Source organism: Amaranthus tricolor, chromosome 11, assembly GCF_026212465.1.
Source record: "Amaranthus tricolor cultivar Red isolate AtriRed21 chromosome 11, ASM2621246v1, whole genome shotgun sequence".
Taxonomy (NCBI): domain Eukaryota; kingdom Viridiplantae; phylum Streptophyta; class Magnoliopsida; order Caryophyllales; family Amaranthaceae; genus Amaranthus; species Amaranthus tricolor.
Window position 1 is genome coordinate 14,642,521 of NC_080057.1, and position 24,000 is coordinate 14,666,520.

General features: G+C 37.1%; 1 protein-coding gene across 1 annotated transcript; it reads right to left on the reverse strand.

Moving 5' to 3' along the window:
• Positions 1–21,452: 21,452 nt before the first annotated feature.
• Positions 21,453–22,571, reverse strand: LOC130826531 (uncharacterized). Its single transcript, XM_057692113.1, has 2 exons — positions 22,405–22,571; positions 21,453–22,302 (listed from the first exon to the last, which is right to left on the reverse strand). The coding sequence occupies exons 1-2, from the start codon at positions 22,569–22,571 to the stop codon at positions 21,453–21,455; spliced, it is 1,017 nt and encodes a 338-aa protein (XP_057548096.1).
• Between the last annotated feature and the right edge of the window lie 1,429 nt (positions 22,572–24,000).

A 24,000-nucleotide genomic window follows, 5' to 3' on the forward strand; every position in this document is an offset into this window, starting at 1 on the left:
ATCTGAAATAAAAGCCTGAAAAAAAAAGATTTAGAAAATCATATGTTAGGTGGTTTACAAAATATTTTGCCAATTAACTTAATAATTAATTAATGTAATAAATTAATTTTAACTAATACATCAACTAAAAATCAGAAAATATAATAATAATCAGAATTTCCAGCAGACGCATTTTCCTGCCTCCAGTCTGGGAACAGTGCACTGTCTCCAATTTCCAGCAGCGTTAGATCATCAAACCTGGGAACAGTAGACCTCCTGTCTACATTTGACATCCTAAGCGATATACCTCTTGTAACTTCTTTTGGATTCTTTTTGACGAGTACATGTTCATAGACCAAGTCATAGGTACTATCAACGATCTTAGTCACGACCGGATATCAACCTGCAAACAATCTCTAAAAACACATTTGTTTGTACAAAGTGTAGTCATCATCAAAACCTAAGATGTCCAACAAATTCCGCCTTTTTGATGATGACAAACTTTTAAACAAACTTAAATAAAATAGAGTAAAACCAATATTATAGAGCATGCCAGAGATTAAAGCTACACAACATAACATAGTAAATTAATTCATTAAAATATAATTTACCAAACATATATTAAAACAGATTACTCTAACAATTAGAATTATTTAAGATATCATAAGCATAATTAGTGCATTGGAAGTAGTTTATTGTTTAAGGCCTTAAATAAATCTAAAATAACAAAACATACACTAGTGGAAAAAACCTTATTTGCTGCGGTTTTGCGTAGACGCAGCATTAAATAGCAAAAAGAATTTAGAAAAAAAAAATCAATTAATTTGCTGCGGTTTTACGTCTGCCCGCAGAAAATTCTCAGTTGGAATACTAATTGCTGCGATTTTACTAAAGCCTACAGCAAATAACTATTGGTAGATTCATTTAATTGCTGCGGTTTTTCTGTTTGCCTGCAGCAAATATACATTTTCATTTCAAAAAATTAAATAAAACCCGCCATTTCATTTCACAAATATACTTTACTACTGTCGTTGTATTCTCTCAATCACCATTTTCACCATCCAACATTTCATTTTTCATCTTCTTCTTCTTCTAAAAACCATAAATTCTTCATCATCTACTGCTTTCTTCACAAACTGATTCATAAACCCATTGAAAAACACTCGAAAAACACTATACGTACCAGTTTCTTCAAAGACCTAATCTTCATCTTCTTGGTTCATAAACCCACGAAATTTAATACTTTTGTCTTGTTCATCTTCAAAACCCACGACATTAAGGTATTTTTTCTCTTTTTAATTTGTTAAGCATTTAATTTTTGCAAGATATTCATGAAAACACTTGAAAATTGGGGCAACTGTTTATATAATAATTTCGTTTCTCTGTTTTTCGTTGTAGATAACATAACCAACGAAATCAAGGTAATTATATTTATTTTACTAATTTGCAAGTTCATATCTTTATTGTTTAACATGTAATTTAGTAATTTAGTGCTAAAGATATCAACACTATTTGGTATATGTTATTGTGTTGAAGTGGTTAGCATGCAAAATCATAGTCATATGCTAGAAATTACGTGTTATGTTGCGATTTTATGGGTTTTTAAGCGTTTTTGGCACTTTTACGCATAAAGTATAACTTGGTTTGTTTTGCACGAAAATTGGTAAACAACACTATTGGTATATAATATTGTGTTGAAGAGGTTAGAATTGAAAATCATAGTCATATGCTAGAAATTACGTGTTAAGTTGCGATTTAAAGGGTTTTTAAGCGTTTTTGGCACTTTTGCGCATAAAGTTGCTCAAACTTTGTTTGTTTTGCACGAAACTTGGCACACAAAACTCTTTGGTATATATTATTGTGTTGAAGTGGTTAGAATTGAAAATGATAGTCATATGCTAGAAATTACGTGTTAAGTTGCGATTTTATGGGGTTTTTAAGCATTTTTGGCACTTTTGCGCATAAAGTAGCTCAAACTTGGTTTGTTTTGCACGAAACTTGGCACACAACACTATTTGGTATATATTATTGTGTTGAAGTGGTTAGAATTGTAAATCATAGTCATATACTAAAAATTACGTGTTAAGTTGCGATTTTAAGGGTTTTTAAGCGTTTTTGCCACTTTTGCGCATAAAGTGAGAATTGTTATTAATCACAATACTGAATCCATATGCATGAGAGACAACCTCTATTTATAGGTTTCTATCTAGGTAACGACTATAAACATCACGTGCTATACAATATGCCTCTTAAAACAGAAATTCAAAACTAAAACACTTGGGCACTGATCGGCACTGATCAGCGACTGGCCTACCTTGCGCTCGTATCCTAGTGTGCTGTGTGCACCACAATCAAGGTTCTTGGGCCTTGATGGCTTGGTCCATGTATGGAGATCATGTTTCCATGGTTTTTTGGCTCTATCTCTCCATGGTTAAGGCTCCAACCACGCGGCGAGGTAGGCTGGTTAGCGGGTAGGCTGCTGTTTTGTTCTGCCCTCTTTGTTGTTTCTTGGTTTGTTATTGTTATCTCAAACTTGGTTTGTTTTGCACGAAACTTGGCACACAACACTATTTGGTATTTATTATTGTGTTGAAGTGGTTAGAATTGAAAAACATAGTCATATGCTAGAAATTACATGTTAAGTTGGGATTTTTTGGGTTTTTAAGTGTTTTTGGCACTTTTGCGTATAAAGTAGCTCAAACTTGGTTTGTTTTGCACGAAACTTGGCACACAACACTATTTGGTATATATTAATGTGTTGAAGTGGTTATAATTGAAAATCATAGTCATATGCTAGAAATTACGTGTTAAGTTGGAATTTTATGGGTTTATAACCGTTTTTGGCACTTTTGCGCATAAAGTAGCTCAAACTTGGTTTGGTTTTGCAAGAAACTTGGCACACAACACTATTTGGTATATATTATTGTGTTGAAGTGGTTAGAATTGAAAATCATAGTCATATGCAAGAAATTACGTGTTAAGTTGCGATTTTAAGGGTTTTTAAGTGTTTTTGGCACTTTTGCGCATAAAGTAGCTCAAACTTGGATTGTTTTGCAAGAAACTTGGCACACAACACTATTTGGTATATATTTTTTTTTGAAGTAGTTAGAATTGAAAATCATAGTCATATGCTAGAAATTACGTGTTAAGTTGCGATTTTAAGGGTTTTTAAGCTTTTTTGGCACTTTTGCGCATAAAGTAGCTCAAACTTGATTTGTTTTGCACGAAACTCGGCACACAACACTATTTGGTATATATTATTGTGTTGAAGTGGTTAGAATTGAAAATCATAGTCATATGTTGGAAATTATGTGTTAAGTTGCGATTTTAATGGTTTTTAAGTGTTTTTGACACTTTTGCGCATAAAGTAGCTCAACTTGGTTTGTTTTGCACGAAACTTGGCACACAACACTATTTGGTATTTATTATTGTGTTGAAGTGGTTAGAATTGTATATCATAGTCATATGCTAAAAATTACGTGCTAATTTAGTTGCGATTTTATGCTTTTCTAAGCTTTTTGGCACTAACATCTATTTTCTCTTAGTGCTTTCAACAACCTTTTAATTCCATTGATTGCGGCTACTACATGCTGAAATTCATGGATGATATTATAAAATCCCTGAAGGAGGTTGGAGTCGAAAATATAGATGCTGTAAGTATTTGTTACGTTCTTAAATTAAATTATATTATAGGTTTTAATTTTATATTATATTATAGGTTTTATACGACATTTCGAGGGAAACACGCCCTTTGAAAAATGTAGAGATGCGCGAATTAAATGACAAGATTGCCGCGTATCTTGCTAATTTTCGTCTATGGTAAATCGTAATTAGTATAGATTTTTTAGGACTTTAATGTATATTATATATATGTATGTACATAATATTATATTATATATACGATCGAGAGTTTATTATTACAAAGAGATTACTGGTGATATTTTGTGATTATCATTGGATTATTGGATTAATTATTGTTTATTACATTGTACAATATTATTGGATTATTATTAGTATTAACGAAAAAACAGAAAAAAATACCAACTATTTGCTGCGGGCTACACAAAACCGCAGCAAATAGTTAAGAGTATTTGTTGCAGGCCACAGGAAAACCGCAGCAAATAGTCTTAATTATTGCTGCGATCATTATTGCTTGGGACCAAAACCGCAGCAAATTATGGCAAAAAAACCGAAGCAAATGAGGTTTTTTCTACTAGTGATAGCTTACAAAGATCCTTAGTCTAAGCATAATCAGAACATTATCATATTACTGAGTTTCATATCAATGATAATAATAAGCACCAGAGCATAAATAATCTGATATTCATCAGAGCATATAACTAGATGAGCACAGCTTAACTACTTTCAGAACATATTAATCAGAGCTTAACTTATAACAATCAGAGCATATATAATAATCAAAACATGATCATACAACATTCACAAGCATATTCACTGTCCTTAGGTAATAAGAGTAGAAATTGGTTGAACAAGTCATTAACCATGCATACCTTTAAGTTTGTGCCAAATATTCCCCCTTTTGACATCAATCAAAAAGAAATAGGACAATCAAACCACAGCACTAATCATGTAGATATAGTCAAAGAGAGAAACAAGAGGAAATAATTAAAATCAAATGCCAAGAGATGCAGTCAGACTATGTTCAGCATAAGAAATAGCAATATGTTCGTCAAAATAAAAAGTTACATTGTTTGTACCCTAGCTGGTACATAAAAAGACATATGAAAAATATTATTTGAATAATAGAGAAATAGATGGTTGAGACAATTAAAATATTAAATTTCAGTAGGAAGAGGGATCATGGTGCAGTCTCTTCTTCTTCAACATATTCGATCTGCACCTCAACTATATCAAATTCTGCACCAAGACGGGCTTCCATCTGGGTTATTTGATCAGTAATTGATGCCAAGGAGACACAAATTTTATCCTGAAACGCAAAGAATTGAGATTGCAAATCGTTAAGCTTCAAGAGGATAGAGAATAAAGGGGTTGTAGGAACAGAAGTGTGATCAAAGCCATGGTTGGGTGAAGTGTGAGTGGTAACTAGTGGTGGTGAAGATGGTATAGGTGATGGTAGTGGTGATGGAATTTGATGAGCTGGAGGTGTGGTTGGCTTTGGTGAGGGAGGTTTGTCATAGGTAGGTTCAACAGTGTTGTGGGAGGTAGAGTCATCATCCAAAACCACAATCGGTCTTTTTCCCTTAGAAGCCAACCTTCTACTTTTCCTAGGTGTTGTAATGGGCTGCTTCTGAACCGGCAATAGGACCTCCTCATCACTAACATCATTTTCATCATTGTCCTCCTCCACATCCTCACCTTCTCTTACAGCTTCCCCTTTACTTGGTACTTCCCCCTGTTCCCTTATAGAACATCCTTCTGCCTTCTCAGTGGCAGAGGGAATAGACTCCTGATCCTCTTTTTCCGGTACCTCCTCCTCCTTTTCTTCATTTTTATGGGCCTCTTCTTCTTTGTCAGAATCAACATTAACCTGCTCATTTGCATTCTCCAGAATCCCATTATCATTTAATTTCAAGTGCAAATTGTTTAAACACTTTGCACCTATTTTATTATTGGGACCCATTAGAAAATGCAGACCTTTAAGAGGGACGCCAAACTTGCTAAATATCCATGTCAATAAACCTCCATATCCAACCAAATACTTCTTCTCAATACAGTCACTTAGATGAGAAATCATCAAGGAAGGAAAATTAATCTTAATGTGATTTGCCAAATAATAAATTAAGGTAGCATCACGTAGATTTGCCTCACTACACTTAGAGTTGCGTGGTAGGATAAATCTACGGGCTATGTTGTAAAGCAGTTTGTGTAGTGGAGACAATACATTGTGACTAAATTTTCCTTTCTTTTTATGAATTCCCAAGAATTTCTGCACGGTCTTCTCATTTGTACCAGAAAAAAAAATTTCGAACCAACGTGATAAGTATCAAAACCAACGGCTAGCACTCTAAACAATTCTCCTAACATTAAACTATTAAATTCAATCTTTATCTCCTTGACCATACTTGAACAAACACCATTATCAATCAAAAAATTCAAAATAAATTCTCGCATTAAGTCAGGGTAAATGGGGTTACAACAGTAATCAGCCATTAAAGTTTCCCAGTATTGATGTTGTAAAATGGCGTGATGTTGAGGAAAGGGAGTGGATTCATACCAGTATTTGTCTAGTCCAAATCCTACAAACATTTCCTTCGATATTTCCTCAGCACTATTGGGATCAGTATTCTTTGCCCTCTTTGCAGATTTTGATAAAGATTTATCAGCTGGAGTGTCGATAGGTCTTTTGTTTCTCACATGCATCGTGGATGCACTTGGTGTACCAGATGGTTCTTGTGATGGAGATGGTGCTGCAGCAATTTGGGGTGATGGATGGACTACCTTCAACGGTTTAGGTTGAGTGGTTCTGGGAGTATTTCTCTTCTGTTTCTTACTTGAGGCGGCTTTTGGGTTTTCATGGTTGATTTTCTGGCTTGGAGAAGATGAACACTAGTGGAAAAAAACGTATTTGCTGCTTATCATTTGCTGCGATTTTTGTATATTTGCAACAATAAATAAGAGAAAGAATTGAAAAAAAAACAATTAATTGCTGCAGTTTTATTGCGTGACCGCAGCAAATACTCCCTTGCAACATTAATTGCTGCGATTTTTCTAGTGATCGCAGGAAATAACCCTTACACAATTGCTTAATTGTTGCGGTTATCAAGGGGGCCCGCAGTAAATACTTTTACAGCAAAATGAGAATTCAGATGAGCAGCATTAATTGCTGCGGTTGAGGCTATGGCCCGCAGCAAATAACCGTTGGAAAATAAAATTTACACAGCAGTTTTACAGTAGCATAAACCCGCCATTTATTTTTTCACAAAACTCTTCTACAACGTACACTATACACTTTGCTTTGTTCTCTCAAACCCATTGAAAAAATGCTTCATCTTCATCTTCCTCTTCATCTGCATCGTTGCTCTTCTTCATCTTCACAAACGTAACAACCTTCTTCTTCAAAGATCTTCATCTTCATCTGCAAACTCAAAAAACGCTGTGTGTTAACAATTTCTTCAATGTTCTTCATCTTCTTGGTTCATAAACCCACGAAATTTAGTACTTGGGTCTTGTTCATCTTCAAAACCCACGACATTAAGGTATTTTTTCTCCTTTTAATTTGTTAAGCAATAAAGTTTTGCAAGATATTCATGAAAACTCGAAAATTATTGCAACCGTTTGTATACTAATTTTGTTTCTCTGTTTTTCGTTGTAGATAACATAACCCAAGAAATCAAGGTAATTATATTTACTGCGGTTATAATAAATTAAAATATATACATTCTGAATTTCTTCCTTGTTCATATGATTGTTGCACTTCTCTCTTTCAAACAGAAACATATTACTGCGGTTATTGCTCTTCATCTTTGTTCATCATCTACTTCATCATCATCTTTGTTCTTGTTCTTCTTCATCATTCTTGCTCTTCTTCATCATCTACTTCTTGAAACTGCTCTTCTTAAAACTCACGAAACATATTTCTTCTTAAACATACTGTTACGTTGCACATTGTGGTTTGCTCTTCTTAAACCCACGAAAAACCCACGAAAATTCAAGGTATTTTTTCATTTTGATTTTGTAAATTAGGTTTAAATTTGTCATACTTTATATATGAATGTGTATGTTGTTGTTGTTTTTAAGTTTTAAATTTATCGTATATATCATGTTTTGTTATATTTTTAAGTAATTTCTTCATTTTATTTATGAATGTGTATGTAGTTGTGGTTTTTAAGTTTTAAATTTATCATAATTTTTTTTATAGTTTGTAAATTAGGTTTAATTAGGTTTGTTTATGGTTAAATGAATGAGTTGTTGATATGAATGTTAAGTTGTTGATATATCCAAGTTTATGAATGTGATTTTATTTTTATTTTTTTATATGTTGTTAATATATATAAATATTAATTAAGGTTAGTACAATAAACATCATTTGGAAAGTTCAAAAAATATTGTTTTACTATTTGGATTAATTAGGGTTAAATGAATGATTATTACTTAATTTTGTGGTTAGTTAGAGTTCATTAATTATATATGTTTAAAAGTTGTGTATTAATTTTGTTTTCAATTAATTAATCACACTAATTAGGATGACAAAAGATCGTTCTTGGATGTATGGAAGCATTGAATCGTCGGAATTTATTGATGGCGTATTAGAATTTTGTAGTATTGCGGTTGAACATCAGGTTAGGACGGGGGAGTTGGTTTTTATTGCCCATGTGTCAGTTGTGGCAATGTATCAAAGGTAGATAGAGTTGATATCCTTAGGGAGCACATACTTCGACGTGGGTTTAGGCTTCAATATCATGTTTGGGTTTGGCATGGTGAGGAGGGAGTTTACAAAGAGAAAAGTGTTGTAGAGGACGTCAATAATGTGGCCTATGTCAATGAAAATGTAGTAGATCATATTGATGGGTATGAGACAGATGAAGAGAATGTTGATGAGGATGTGGATCGTGTTGATGAGATGATGGAGAGAGTCGATGATGAGTTAGGAAAACGTCCTCGTGTTTTTGACTTGTTGACAGAGGCTTCTCAAAAGCCTTTGTACCCTGGATGTACAACGTTCACCAAACTAATAGCAGTGTTGACAATTTTCAACATTAAGTCAAAGTTCAATTGGAGTGATGCTAGTTTCAACATGTTATTAGAAACGTTAGGTGAGATGCTTCCTGAGGGAAATGAACTTCCAAAGTCGACATATTATGCCAAAAAGCTCATGTGTTCTTTCGGCTTAGAGTACCAGAAAATTCATGCGTGTCCGAATGATTGTGTGTTGTATCGGAATGAAAACGAGAACTTAGAAGAGTGTCCTAGGTGTGGGTTATCGCGCTACAAGCGTAAAGGGGCTCGGGATGCTAAAGGGCCCCCGGCTAAGGTGTTGTGGTATCTTCCAATAAAGAAAGATGCGTTAAATTTGAGGTGGCATGCTGATAGGGTGAAGAAGGTCACTTGCTCACACATCCATCTGATTCTCCGAAGTGGAAGAGTATTGATAGGTTGCATAAGACTTTTGGGGATGAGGTTCGTAATTTAAGGCTCGGATTGTGTACAAATGGAATGAACCCATTCGGCAATCTTAGTTCTCAACATAGTACTTGGCCGGTACTTTTAATGATCTATAATTTGCCACCTTGGTCGTGTATGAAGCGTAAGTACATTATGCTTTCGCTTCTTATCTTGAGTTCTAAACAACCTGGCAATGACATAGATGTATATCTTGCACCTCTAGTTGAGAATTTGAGAAAGATGTGGGATGAAGGCGTTTCAGTGTTTGATGCATATGCTAATGAGGAGTTCACCTTGCGTGCAATGCTTTTATGCACCGTTAATGATTTTCCGGCATATGGCAACTTATCGGGGTATAAGAACAAAGGGAACAAAGCATGCCCAATATATATCGATGACATGGAATCCACGTGGATTCCTAAGTGCAAACACGTATTCATGCACCATCGAAAGTTCCTCCCACGAGACCACCAATAACGTAAGAAGAGGAAGTTGTTCCACGGGGAGGTTGAGGACCGTGTAGCTCGTCGACCGTTGACCGGTTATGAGGTTTATGAACAGGTTAAGGGAGTTGAGACTGTAATTGGTAAAACAGGGCAAGTGCAAGGGGTGAAGATCGATTATTGAAAAAATGTATATAGAGAAAAATGTATGCGATGCCATACTCAGGACTCTCATGAACATTCCGGGTAAGACAAAGGATGTTAGGGTCGTGCGAGATTGGTTTGAATGTAAGGGTCTTTGTCCGGAGTTGTGGGCAGATGTTAAGGTGAGTAAGAAAAGAAATAGAGCTGATGAAGTTGGTGGCAGTAAGAAGAAGATGAGTAATGACAAAGTTTATTTGCCTCCAGCTTGCTACACATTGTCCAAAGCAGAGAAGCGGACATTTTGTGAGTGTTTGTATGGCATTAAGGTTCCGTCTTGGTACTCATTCAACATGAAGAGATTTTTGAGCCTAAATGGGAAGCATGAAATCTCACGATTGCCATGTAATGATGCAAGTGTTCTTACCAATTGCAATCCGTGGAATACTGCCAAAACATGTGAGATATGCTATTACCGAGCTATGTTCGTTCTTCAACATAATTTGTAGTAAAGTTCTTGATCCGTTTAAACTTGATGCACTTCAACTCGACGTGATTGTAACTTTATGCAAGTTTGAGATGTATTTTCCACCTTCTTTCTTTGACATAATGGTTCATCTTATTGTCAATCTCGTTCGTGAGATCAAGCTTTTGGGTCCAGTTTTTTTAAGGTGGTGATATCGTTTTGAAAGACACATGGGTGTTTTACAAAACAAGGTGAGGAATCCAGCACAACCCGAGGGGAGTATGATTCAAGGCAATGTGAGCGATGAGATTAGTAACTTTATAGCCGAGTATTTGGCCATGGCAAAGCCTATTGGACTTCCCACCTCTAGACATGAAGGAAGGCTTGAGGGAAAAGGAACAATTGGCTCCAAATCGATCACACCTCCTCGAGACAGCTTTCTGCAAGCACACTTGTATATGTTGCATCATATTCCGGAAGTTCATCCTTTTTTGAGTGAGCATTTTGATATATTGCGCGCAAAACATTCTTCTAAAGGGGATAGGGCATTGATGCAGTTGCATAACAAGACGTTTATTAATTGGTTTCATAATCGAGTTATATGCGAAGAACTCAAGAGTGTATCCGAAATTGTTAAGTGGTTAGCTTTTGGTCCGCGTGATGATGTCAACAAATATAAGGGTTATGATGTCAATGGGTTCACATTTTGGACTGAGGGTCAAGACAAGAAGTCATCTTATCTACAGAATAGTGGGGTTTCTATTTTGGCGTCATCTACATTTTACGCGAGGGCGAAGGAACAAGCGCCAGTTGATGCTAAATTGGTATACTACGGGTGGGTACATGAAATATGGGAGCTTGACTACTCTACTTTCAATATTGGTCTTTTCAAATGTAAGTGGGTAGATAATAATCGACGATGCATAAAAATGACGACCTTTGTGGATTCACTCTTGTAGACTTAGATAGTTTGCGTTGTAGTGAGAAGCCATTCATACTAGCCACACAAGCCAAGCAAGTATTCTACATTGTAGACCCGTCTGATAAAAAATGGTCTACTGTTGTACTGGGAAAAAAAAGCATCCCTTGTATAGGTGATGTTGAGGAAGAGGAAGAATATAAAGCTTTTGAAGACTCCCCTCCCTTTATCAATGCAAAATCATTGGATCAAGATGATGTAGATGTTGGTTATATGCGTGTAGATCACACGGAAGGAATACATTTGAATTAAGTGATTCACAAGGTATGAATTTAAAGCTTTTTAAAGTTTTTTTGGCACTTGGTTTGTTTTGCATGAAAATTTGCACAAAACACTATTTGTTATATATTATTGTGTTGAACGTATTAGAATTGTAAATCATAGTCATATTCTTAATATTACTTAGCTTATGTCTTAATATATTTCTATTCAAACTCTTTCAGGTACCGATATACAATGCATCTATTCAGAGAGGAAATTGTCCCCGAGATTGAGACCTCGGATAATGAGCATCGTAGATACGACAGTGAAGAGGACCAAATTGTGAGGTACGAGCATATGGCTGAAGACGCTCCACCAATTGACAATGATTTTGAGACTGAAGATGCCCCACCAATGGATGCTCCCACTACCAGTAAGAAAAGAAAAGGGCGAGGTCCTACGAAAAACCTCAAAGTCACAGAACCCATGCATTTGGAATACAATGCATTGGGTCAACCTTGCGGAAAATGGCGTAGGCAATATGGAAAACAAGTGGGCCTATGTATTTGCAAGATTTCCATATTGCACGCATGGAACGAGGTTCTAGAGGGTCTGAAGAACTCTCTATGGAATGATACTGTGGTAAGAAACTTTACTATTTTTACTCATTTAGTTTCATTTTAAAATTAATTTAATTGACAATAATAAATATAACTTTTTTTTTGTAGAATCTTTTCCACATCGAGAGCGATGAGGACAACAAGAATGTGTTTCTTTCAGCTGTTGCTAAAAGATTTAGAGATTTCAAATCCAAGCTAGTAACTGGCTGGATTACGAAGAGCCGTGCCCGTACGACCAAAAAGGTCAAAACGGGAAACGAAGGTGGAGATCAAGCACCTTCGAAGATGCCCTACGAAATATGGGGTCACATATCGAAGAGGGATTGGGAGGCCTTTGTTGCCAAAAGAACAACTCCCATAGAAGTTGTAAGTATTTCATATTATAGTATAGTTTTTGATTTGAATTTACTTTTTTTGCTTCAGTCATTAAACTAATACATGATATTCGATTTCTATTGATTAATTAGGAAAAGCGTGGTAAAGCTTCTGATTCTGCAAGCGAAAGGATGTTTTACCATCGCTTGGGCCAGAAAACGTACGATGAGGTCCGAAAAGAGTGGGTGGATGTGGGTTTATACCCCAATCAAAGTTCATCCACGCCCTCATCTACGACTACCTCCGCATCCATGAATACTCCTGCCGGAGATCGGGTGCGTGATTGGTATTGCGGGCTTATTTCCCGAGATGCAAGTGGTAAATTTACCATTAATGATCCGGGAACGAAGAAGGTTGCTGATGCTATGGTGAGTTTTGAAATTATTAAGTATATTCTTGATTTGTTTTGTATTCTTTGGCTTTGATTTAATTATACTAATTGCTATATATATCACGTTTTATTTGAATAGATGGGTTGGAAGGAAAACGAAGCTACGGGGGAGTTTACGCCAAGAGGCAATGTTGACGCATTGCATATGGTGTTAGTGAAAGACCACAATGGGCGGGTAGTCGGAAAAAGAGGAGTCCGCGTGGGGCTACAGCAGGCATTCGGCAAAGAGTGTGTTGCTACTCAATCCCGAACGACGCTGCGGAATGAAGTAGCGACCCTCCGAGCAGAAATTACGAAGGACGTTCTCGCCAAACTGGTCGCCGTGTTGCAGAAGATGGGAGCACCCGTTGTTGACTTGACAAACCTGATTGTGGAGGATCAGGAAAGTCAACATAGGGATCCTAATGCTTTGGTCAAGCCAACAGCCGAGCCCATTACCCCCGTAGCACCCCAGCCCATTACTTTCCCTGAAGGGGAAAACCCCACACCGAAGACCATAAACTCCGTTGCTCAAAATCCGGAGCCAACTCCGGAGCCAGTGCTACAGGTACATAGTTTTTAAATATATAAGCACTTATTAATTTAAATTGCAACGCGTTTTAATATTTTATTATGATGCTTATTATACTAAACGACGCAATTTTCAGGAGGCGACTCTTTGTTCTCTTTTGCTGCCTCAGTTAGGTGTTGTTAGTGATGGTGACTTAACTGAGGTTGCATATGGTGTGGCCCAGCCAACCAAAGAGGGCCAAATAGTGCATTCGATGCCTGTTACAAGTGGCCACATCAGTGTGACCGTGGAAACTATTGTAAAGGGGTTTGAAGATTTCTCACTCCCGGTTCCAATGCCAGCATGGAGCGTTGAGAAACTATCAAACGCCCTAGGTAGTTTCGTCACATGGCCATATGCTTGGGTCCGATTCACTAACATGGTAAGAATCATTTGTACCTTATTTATTTTTATTTTTTTTAATGCATGCTTACACTAATTTAACTGGGTCAAAGTCGATGCCAAGCACTCCAATTTTGACTGATGTGGAGCTAAACGATCTCTCTCAAGATTGCAAATGGCTGCACACTTGTGCATCTCGCCTGCGTGAGGAAGACCCAATCATTCTAAACGTGCAGAAGGACCAATTCTGCTTTTTAGAACGCCCATTTGTAATTATTTGTCCTAGTGACATTGGGCAATTTTTGAGAGGACAGATGCTGAACGTAGCTCTTATCCATGTCTACATGACGTGATGCTCATTATCTTACAAGTTAGGCATTGTTGTTTAATTGTTTTACTAACCGAATTACTAACAAAATTTTCTTATTCGTGAGTTTAGTGCGGCTTATGAGGAGCTAAATTATTGCGAACCTCCAATAAAAATTGGATGGTTTATCCCTGAGTCGATTTCGGGTACTAAATGTTTAAATGATCCAGATGACGTCAGAATATACATTGAGACTGCTTTGACTAATTCGCTTGCAGCTAAACACACCTTCATTCTGGCTCCATATACGAAAGAGTAAGTTTTATTTTTGAAATTGAACTTATCTTTTGATTTTTAAAGTCACCTAATCTCTAATTTGTTGATTTTAAATTTGCGTTTGTAGTTTGCATTGGATACTTTGGGTCATATGTCCTTTAACGAACACTGTGCACGTCTTCGACTCATTACAAAAACCTCAAAGCCCGCCTTGCAACACAAAATTCAAAGCGTTGTTGAATGCGTACGTAATATTAATTATTTTACCGATTTGATTTAATTAAGTGTTATATATATATATATATATATATATATATATATATATATATATATATATATATATATATATATATATATATATATATATGTATATATATATATATATATGTATATATATATATATATATGTATATATATATATATATATATGTATATATATATATATATATGTATATATATATATATATATATGTATATATATATATATATATATATGTATATATATATATATATATATGTATATATATATATATATATGTATATATATATATAGTATTACTTTTCCCATGCGTTTCAGAACAATGAAAAAAGTACGTGGACAAATGTGATCTACATCCAGAGCCACATTTACAAAATGCACAGCAGTAAAGGTACACAAATTCGTTTTTAAGCGTTTTTAAGCGTTTTTGGCACTTTTGCGCATAAAGTAGCTCAAACTTGGTTTGTTTTGCACGAAACTTGGCACACAACACTATTTGGTATATATAATTTTTTTGAAGTGCTTAGAATTGAAAATCATTGTCGTATGCTAGAAATTAGGTTTTAAGTTGCGATTTTATGCGTTTTTAAGCGTGTTTGGCACTTTTGCGCATAAAGTAGCTCAAACATGGTTTGATTTGCACGAAACTTGGCACACAACATTATTTGGTATATATTATTGTGTTGAAGTGGTTAGAATTGAAAATCATTGTCGTATGTTATAAATTGTGTGTTAAGTTGCGATTTTATGCATTTTTAAGTGTTTTTGGCACTTTTGCGCATAAAGTAGCTCAAACTTGGTTTGATTTGCGCGAAGCTTGGCACACAAAATTATTTGGTATATATTATTGTGTTGAAGTGGTTAGAATTGAAAATCATAGTCATATGCTAGAAATTACGTGTTAAGTTGCGATTTTATGCATTTTTAAGCCTTTTTGGCACTTTTGCGCATAAAGTAGCTCAAACTTGGTTTGTTTTGCACAAAACTTGGCAGACAACACTATTTGGTATATATTATTGTGTTGAAGTGGTTAGAATTGAAAATCATAGTCATATACAAGAAATTATGTGTTAAGTTGCGATTTTAAGGGTTTTTTAAGCGTTTTTGGCACTTGTGCATATAAAGTGAGAATTCTTATTAATCACAAAACTAAATCCATATACATAAGATACAACCTCTATTTATAGGTTTCTAGCTAGCTAACGACTATAAACATCACGTGCTATACAATATACCTCTTAAAACAAAAATTAAAAACCAAAACACTTAGCTTGGGCACTGATCAGCACTGATCAGTGACTAGCCCACCTTGCGCTTGTATCCTAGTGAGCTGTGTGCACCACATTTATGGTTCTTGGGCTTTCATGGCTTGCTCCATGTATGTATATCACGTTTCCATGGTTTTGTGGCTCCAGGTATCCTTGGTTAAGGCTCAAACCATGCGGCAAGGTAGGCTGGTCGGCGGGTAGGCTATTGTCCTTAACTGCTCTCTTTTGTTGTTTCTTGGTTTGGTATTTTTAATTAGCTCAAACTTGGTTTGATTTGCACGAAACTTGGCACACAACAGTATTTGGTATATATAATTGTGTTGAAGTGGTTAGAATTGAAAATCATAGTCATATGCTAGAAATTACGTGTTAAGCTGTAATTTTATGCGTTTTTAAGCGTTTATGGCACTTTTTGGTCCTAACGTAGCTCAAACTTGGTTTTTTTTTTCACGAAACTTGCCACACAACACTATTTGGTATATATTATTGTGTTGAAGTGATTAGAATTTAAAATCATAGTCATATACTAGAAATTACGTGTTAAGTTGCGATTTTAAGGTCTTTTAGAGCGTTTTTGGCACTTTTGCGCATAAAGTAGCTCAAACTTGGTTTTTTTGCACGAAACTTGGCACACAACACTATTTGGTATATATTATTGTGTTGAAATGGTTAAAATTTAAAATCATTGTCGTATACTAGAAATTACGTGTTAAGTTGCGATTTTAAGGGTTTTTAAGCGTTTTTGGCACTTTTGCGTATAAAGTAAAAATTCTTATTAATCACAAAACTGAATTCATGTAAATGAGAGACAACCTATATTTATAGGTTTCTCGCTAGCTAACGGATATAAACATCACGTGCTATACAATATGCCTCTTAAAACAAAAATTAAAAACCAAAACACTTAGCTTGGGCATTGATCAGCAATGATCAGTGACTGGCCCACCTTGTGCTCGTATCCTAGTGAGCTGTGTGCACCACATTCATGGTTCTTGGGCTTTGATGGCTTGGTCCTCTTATAGAGATCACGTTTTGATGGTTTTTTGGTTCCAGGTATCCTTGGTTAAGACTCAAACCACGCGGCAAGGTAGGCTGGTCAGCGGGTAGGCTGCTGTCCTTAACTACCCTCTTTTGTTGTTTCTTTGTTTGGTATTGTTAATTAGCTCAAACATGGTTTGATTTGCACGAAACATGGCACACGACATTATTTGTATATATTATTGTGTTGAAGTGGTTAGAATTGAAAATCATAGTCATATGCTAGAAATTACGTGTTAAGTTGCGATTTTATGCGTTTTTAATCGTTTTTGGCACTTTTGCACATAAAGTAGCTCAAACTTGGTTTGTTTTGCAAGAAACTTGGCACATAACACTATTTGGTATATATTATTGTGTTGAAGTTGTTAGAATTGAAAATCATAGTCATATGCTAGAAATTACGTGTTAAGTTGCGATATTAAGGGTTTTTAAACGTTTTTGGCATTTGCGCATAAGGTAGCTCAAACTTGGTTTGTTTTGCACGAAACATGGCAAACAACACTAATTGGTATATATTATTTTTTTGAAGTGGTTAGTGTTGAAAATCATAGTCATATGCTAGAAATTACGTATTAAGTGGCGATTTTATGCGTTTTTAAGCGTTTTTGGCACTAACATCTATTTTGTCTTAGTGCTTTCAACAACCTTCTAGTTCCGTTGATTGCGGCTACTACACGCTGAAGTACATAGACGATATTATGAAATCCGTGAAGGATTTTGGAGTCGAAAATATAGATGCCGTAAATATTTGTTACATTCTTAAATTATTATTATTATTGGTAAAATCTCATGTTTATTAATCTTTTAATTTTATACTACATCATAGGTTTTATCCGATATTTCGAGGGAAACACGCCTTATGAGAAGTGGAGAGATGCGCGAATTAAATGACAAGATTGCCGCGTATCTTGCTAATTTTTGTCCTTGATAAATTGTATATTATTATATATATATGTACATACATAATATTATATTATATATACGATCGAGAGTTTATTATTCCAAAGAGATTATTGGTGATTATTTGTGATTATCATTGGATTATTATTGGATTAATCATTGTTATTACATTGTACATTATTATTGGATTATTATTAGAATAAAACGAAAAAAGAAAAAAAAATTCCAAGTATTTGCTGCGGTCAACACAAAACCGCAGCAAATAAGGAGGAGTATTTGCTGCGGTTTTTGTGCTGATCGCAACAAATTCTCCTCCTTATTTGCTGCGGTTTTGTGTTGACCGTAGCAAATAATGCCTTTTTTGCTGCGGTTTTCAACCGCAGCATTTAAAATAGACCATTTGCAGCTATCACTATTGCTTGGGGCCAAAACCGCAGCAAATAATGGCCAAAAAACCGCAGCAAATAAGGTTTTTTCCACTAGTGGAAGCGAGATTGAATGTGAGAGATTTACGGTTTGTTTGTTGGTAAAGTTGGAGTAATGAAGTGAGGGGTTATGAAGAACATGTGAATCATCCCTGATGTACAGTCTCAGTTGGGATACGTGAAACACATCATGCACTCGATCAATAGACGCAGGTAACCCAAGTCGATATGCTACCTCGCCTATGCGCACAAGGATCACGTAGGGTCCAATGAATCTTGGACTAAGCTTACCCTTCCTCCCAAACCTCATCACACCTCTAATTGGTGAGACTCGAAGGAAGACTTTATCTCCTACTTGAAATTCAAGAGGTCGACGTCGTTGGTCTGCGTAACTCTTTTGCCTATCCTGCGCTGCTCTCATCCTCCTTCGTATCAATTGGACTTGTTCGATCATCTCCTGAATAAAAGGCGGTCCCACAGCTACCGTATCCGAACTATCATTCCAACATACAGGGCTACGACAACTACGACCATAAAGTGCCTCGAATGGTGCCATCCCAATACAAAAATGACAACTGTTATTATACGAGAACTCAATCATATCCGACTTATGGTTCCATGAACCCCCAAAATCTAAGACACACGCTCGTAACATATCCTCAAGCGTCTGTATAGTTCGCTCTGTATGGCCATCCGTAGCTGGGTGAAACGCTGTGCTCATTCTCAACTTCGTACCCAAAGAATCCTGTAGCTTTTGCCAAAAATTAGACAAAAACCTAGCATCTCTATCTGAGATTATGTCTCGTGGAACTCCGTGATGTCTCACCACTTGCTGTCGATACGCTAAAGCCAACTGATGCTTTTTCTAGGTGTCCTTCATCGGAATGAAATGTGCCGATTTTGTCAATCGATCAACTATGGCCCAAATCATATTGTTGCCCTTCGTAGTCCTCGGTAGTCCACACACAAAATCCATAGATATTGATTCCTACTTCCACTCGGGTATCGGCAACAGGTGAAGTAAACTTTGGGGTCGACGGTGATCTATCTTGACCTTCTGGCAGGTTAGGCATTTGGCAACAAAATTAGCGATGTCCTTTTTCATACCATGCCACCAAAACGTTCTCCTGAGATCTTGGTACATCTTGTCAGTGCCCGGATGTATGGAGAAACATGAACTATGCGCCTCTCTCAGAATGCGAGTACGTAGGTCTGAATCGTTAGGCACGCACCATCTATAATCGTATCGCAAACTACCATCCCCGTGTAGGCCAAAATGTGGGTCGGATGTTTCTACCACCAAAGATGCCTTCTCAATCAAATGTGTATCATTAGTCTGTTTCATCTTAATCTCCTCCAACAAATCAGATGTTACCTCCATCATCGATGCCACTACCCTGTGGTCTACTATCTCGATACCCATCTCCTCTATTTCTTCTCTTAAACGCACTCTAGCTAAGGCATTACATAAACTATGTACAGCTTTCCGGCTCAAAGCATCAGCGATGACATCAGCTTTTCCCTCATGGTATCGGATCTCCAAATTATAATCTGAAATCAGCTCTAGCCATCGCTGCTGCCTCATATTCAACTCCCTCTAGATGAATATGTACTTCAGGCTTTTGTGATCAAACAAGACCTTAAAATTAGTACCATACAGATAGTGCCTCCATATCTTAAGAGTGAAGACTACCGCAGCTAACTCCATGTAAATGTGTCGAATAGTTGATCTCATGGGTCTTTAGTTGTCGTGAAGCATACGCAATGACTCGCCCATTTTGCATTAACACACACCCCAAACCATTTTTCGATGCATCAGTGTACAACTCAAATTCTGACTCTCCACCAGGTAGTGCTAAGATAGGTGCAGAAGTCAGTCGTGTCTTGAGAATCCTAGAAGCTTCATCGCACTGTTCATTCCAAACAAATCGTATATCTTTTCTGGTCAACTGCGTTAACGGTCGCGCAATCTTGGAAAAGTCGCGTACAAATCTTCGGTAATACCCCAAACCTAAGAAACTTCGAACTTCAGACGCGTGCTTGGGTATAAACCAAGTCAAGATTGCCTCCATCTTCGTCTGGTCTACCGATATACCCTCACTAGACACTACGTGCCCAAGAAAAGAAACCTTGCGTAGCCAAAATTCGCACTTTGAGAATTTGGCATACAACTTGTGTTCTCTGAAGGTATATAATACGATCCTCAAATGTTCGGCATACTGATCCTCGTCCTTAGAATAAACTAAAATATCATCGATGAATATTACAACGAACTGATCAAGATACGCGGTAAAGATGTTGTTCATGAGGGCCATGAATACCGCCGGTGCATTGGTTAAACCAAAGGTCATAACCGTAAACTCATAATGCCCATATCGTGTCCTAAAGGCTGTCTTAGGGATACCCTTTGGAGAGATGTTCTACTGATGATAGCTAGACCTCAAATCGACCTTAGAGAACACCAATGCACCTCTAAGCTGATCGAACAGGTCATCTATCCAAGGAAGAGGATATTTGTTCTTCACAGTAGCCCGATTGAGCTCTCGATAATCTACACATAACCTAAAGGATCCATCTTTCTTCTTAACGAAGAGAACGGGTACACCCCAAGGAGACACGCTTGGGCGTATATAACCCTTATCTAACAATTCTTGCAGTTGCACCTTTAACTCTGTTGTCTCTCTAGGTGCCATGCGATATGGAGCCTTAGATATAGGACTCGTGCCCGGTACAAGATCAATCGTCAAATCAACTGCTCTCGGAGGTGGTAATCCATGTATCTAAGAAGGAAAGACATTCTCAAACTCACATACTACACGTATCTCTCCTATCTCGGGTGTGCTCATCGTCGTGTCTACTACATGACATAGAATCATCGGGTAATTCCTCCTCAAGTATGTTTTCAGTTTGATAACAGATATGATCTTAGTGTGATTCTTTGGCACAAAACCCTTAAAAATCACGTTCTGCCCTTTAGGCCCTTGTATAGCTACTTTCTTCATCCAACAATCAATGCTTGTCTTGTACTTCCTCAGCCAATCCATACCCAAGATAACATCAAAATTATCTAAAGGAAACTCTATCAAATCTACACGTAAATCCATTCCCATGAAGTCTAAAGCTATATCCCTATACACTCGCTGACATAAGATTCTCTCGCCCGATGGTTGTGTAAACTCGCTATTTATCTCAAGGAACTAGACAAAAGCAACTTTGATACACACGAAGATGAAACAATTGAATGAGATGCTGTCGAATCAAATAAAACATATGCAGGTTTATTGTTGACTAAGAACGTACCCGTAATAACTCCAGGTGTAACCTCTGCTTCATCTCTCTTGAGAGTCATAAGCGGACCCCTGACTCGGCGAACCATGCCTAAAAGATGCTTGTGGTTGACCTTGCCTTCTATCCTGAGTTACACCAGCTTGACTGCCGGTACCCCCTTAAACCTTGCTTATGTATGTACTTGTAGCAATCAATCCTCTTATGACCCTTCTTCCCGCAATCGTAACACTCAATGTTCCTACTACTCTGAGGAGTGCTCAATGTTGATCTCCCAAAACTAGATCTTGGCTCTTGGTGTGACTGTGTAGGTGCTAAAAATCGTCTACCCCCAATGTTCTGTGATATCTCGTGGGTGTCCTCCCTACGTCGCTTCAGCCCTTGAGTAGTCCTTCGCTCATCCCATAAGCGTTCAACCTCACAAGCATCGTGATATACGTCCCTAACATGTTCGTGCCCCAAGCTCCTCATACGTTCCCGAATATCCAGATTAAACCTTGATAAGAACCTCTGAGCCCTGAATCTCTCCCCAATCTTCATGTCGTCCACGTACTTAGCTAATTCCATAAATCGAACGTAGTACTGGTAAACGGTCTTGGTTCCCTGCGTAAGTCGAGAGTACTCATCGAACATCATCCGCTGAAGATGTAGAGGAAAGAACTCGTTGCGAAGCGCTGACACAAACAAGCTCAAGGGAAGAGGAGGTACGGTAGAAGGGTGCTTCGATGTAACTGCGGAAGGAGCTGGTAGAAGAGCATGTCTATGGGTGACCCACCAAGTATCGGCGTCACCGGTCAGGTAATGAACCGCTAGATCTACCCTCATATCCTCGGGTATCTTCAGTATCGCAAATATCTTCTCCATTTTCCGGATCCAATCGTCTAGCTTAGTAGGAGGACCCTTGCCATCATACGTCTTAGGGGCTAACCTTTGAATACCCTTTGCTTGGGACGCCCCTAAATCGTGCCCAGAACTACCCTTTCAAGATCCGGCGTTAAGTGACTGAAGCACCTTCTGTTGCCGAAAAAGGTTTTGTTGCTGCTGCGTGTGGAACATCTTTAGCATAGTCTCAAACTGTTCGACTGTGATGGCAGCCGGAACAACAGGTGTAGAGGTCTCGGTATGATCGGATCGCGCACGAAATGCCTTAAGTGACGTGACCGTACGCTCAGAGTCATGGGAGCTCTTAGACTCTTCCTTACTCTCATAACTCTCGTGACGAGGCGCACGATTCTCAGCCATCGCTTTACGTGCACAAATAAACAAAGAACATACATTTTAACAACAATAAATAACTCGATAAAGATACATGCACACATAAGCATATGAAATACTGTAAAACAATAATTTAATCAAACGTCCGCTTCACGATACTCCATTAACTAGCGTCTACCCAATTTCTAACTTCACACCTAGTGTCTTTTTCTAACTCACACTTGTCCTATATCCTTATTACCCATCCAAAGATCCTCAATTCACGAAACTTAATGCTATGATACTAACTGTAACAACATGACTTACCGTTGACTGGGTAAACAGGGTCATCACTGGGTTCGTTTCCCAAGAAACTGAAATCACACTTCTAAAACTCAAGCAAAGGAATCACCAATTCTTTAATGTAACTAATTCAGCTAAATCTCAAACCAAACATCTAACCTAAACAAAAAGTAATCTTACAATTCACTCCGAGCTCAATATAACCAACATAATCATAACTAATATACATCTAACAAATTCCTAATACAAACTATAAACTCCCACAGGCTCAACTCAAAAGGACATCCTTGGCACCCTCATCAACATTGCTAACCCACTTGTTCCCGACCGGATTCGATTTGTAATCGACTAAAAGATGAAAACAACAGGGAATCAGATTAAACTGAATGAGAAGTAACAATCCAAAACAACAAAACACAGTAATTCAAATCATAGGTTTAAAAGCAACATCAGTTCCCTAGATCTATGTGCGCAAAGGGAGTCTAGTTGAGAGGAACATCCATAGCTCTAAGGCTATGTCACTCTCGGGTGAAGCTAGTCAATATCTCAATGACAATTCGCTTCAAACAGGGAGCAGGGAACAATGTTCCTCGACTCCGTCAATGACCAACTCGCAAGCCCGATCCATTGACCATATCATAATATCAACATAAGCAATCACAACAACATTTGTCTCAATCAATTTTCAATTTCAAAAGAACTTAGATAAAAACGATTTTTACACGTAAAGTAGTCTGGCTAGACCCTTTAAGGGACTGCTACTACTAACCAACGAGACACTCCAAAAAGCCATGATCGATTCACAGCTATCAACTAGAAAGGTTCCTCGATGACGTCGCCTCCTGAAACATAACAAGATCATAACATCACTAGACAGCGTTCGATACTACTATACTAACATGTAACTTATTACCTCTCCTCCTAAGACCGTAGCTCAACAAAAAGTTATGCTAGCATTCTAACCTTTAAAATCTCACAGTTGATTCAAGAATATCAAATTACCCAATATTACTAGTCTCCAATTTTAATCAAGACACAACTTACACATCTTAGTCTAAATTCAACAATACTCAATACAATTGAATCTCAAATGTATAACTTCAGGAGGTTTTTTATTGAAAAGATTAATTTGGTAAAAGTATAGCAATAGAATATATTATAATTAAGAAACGGT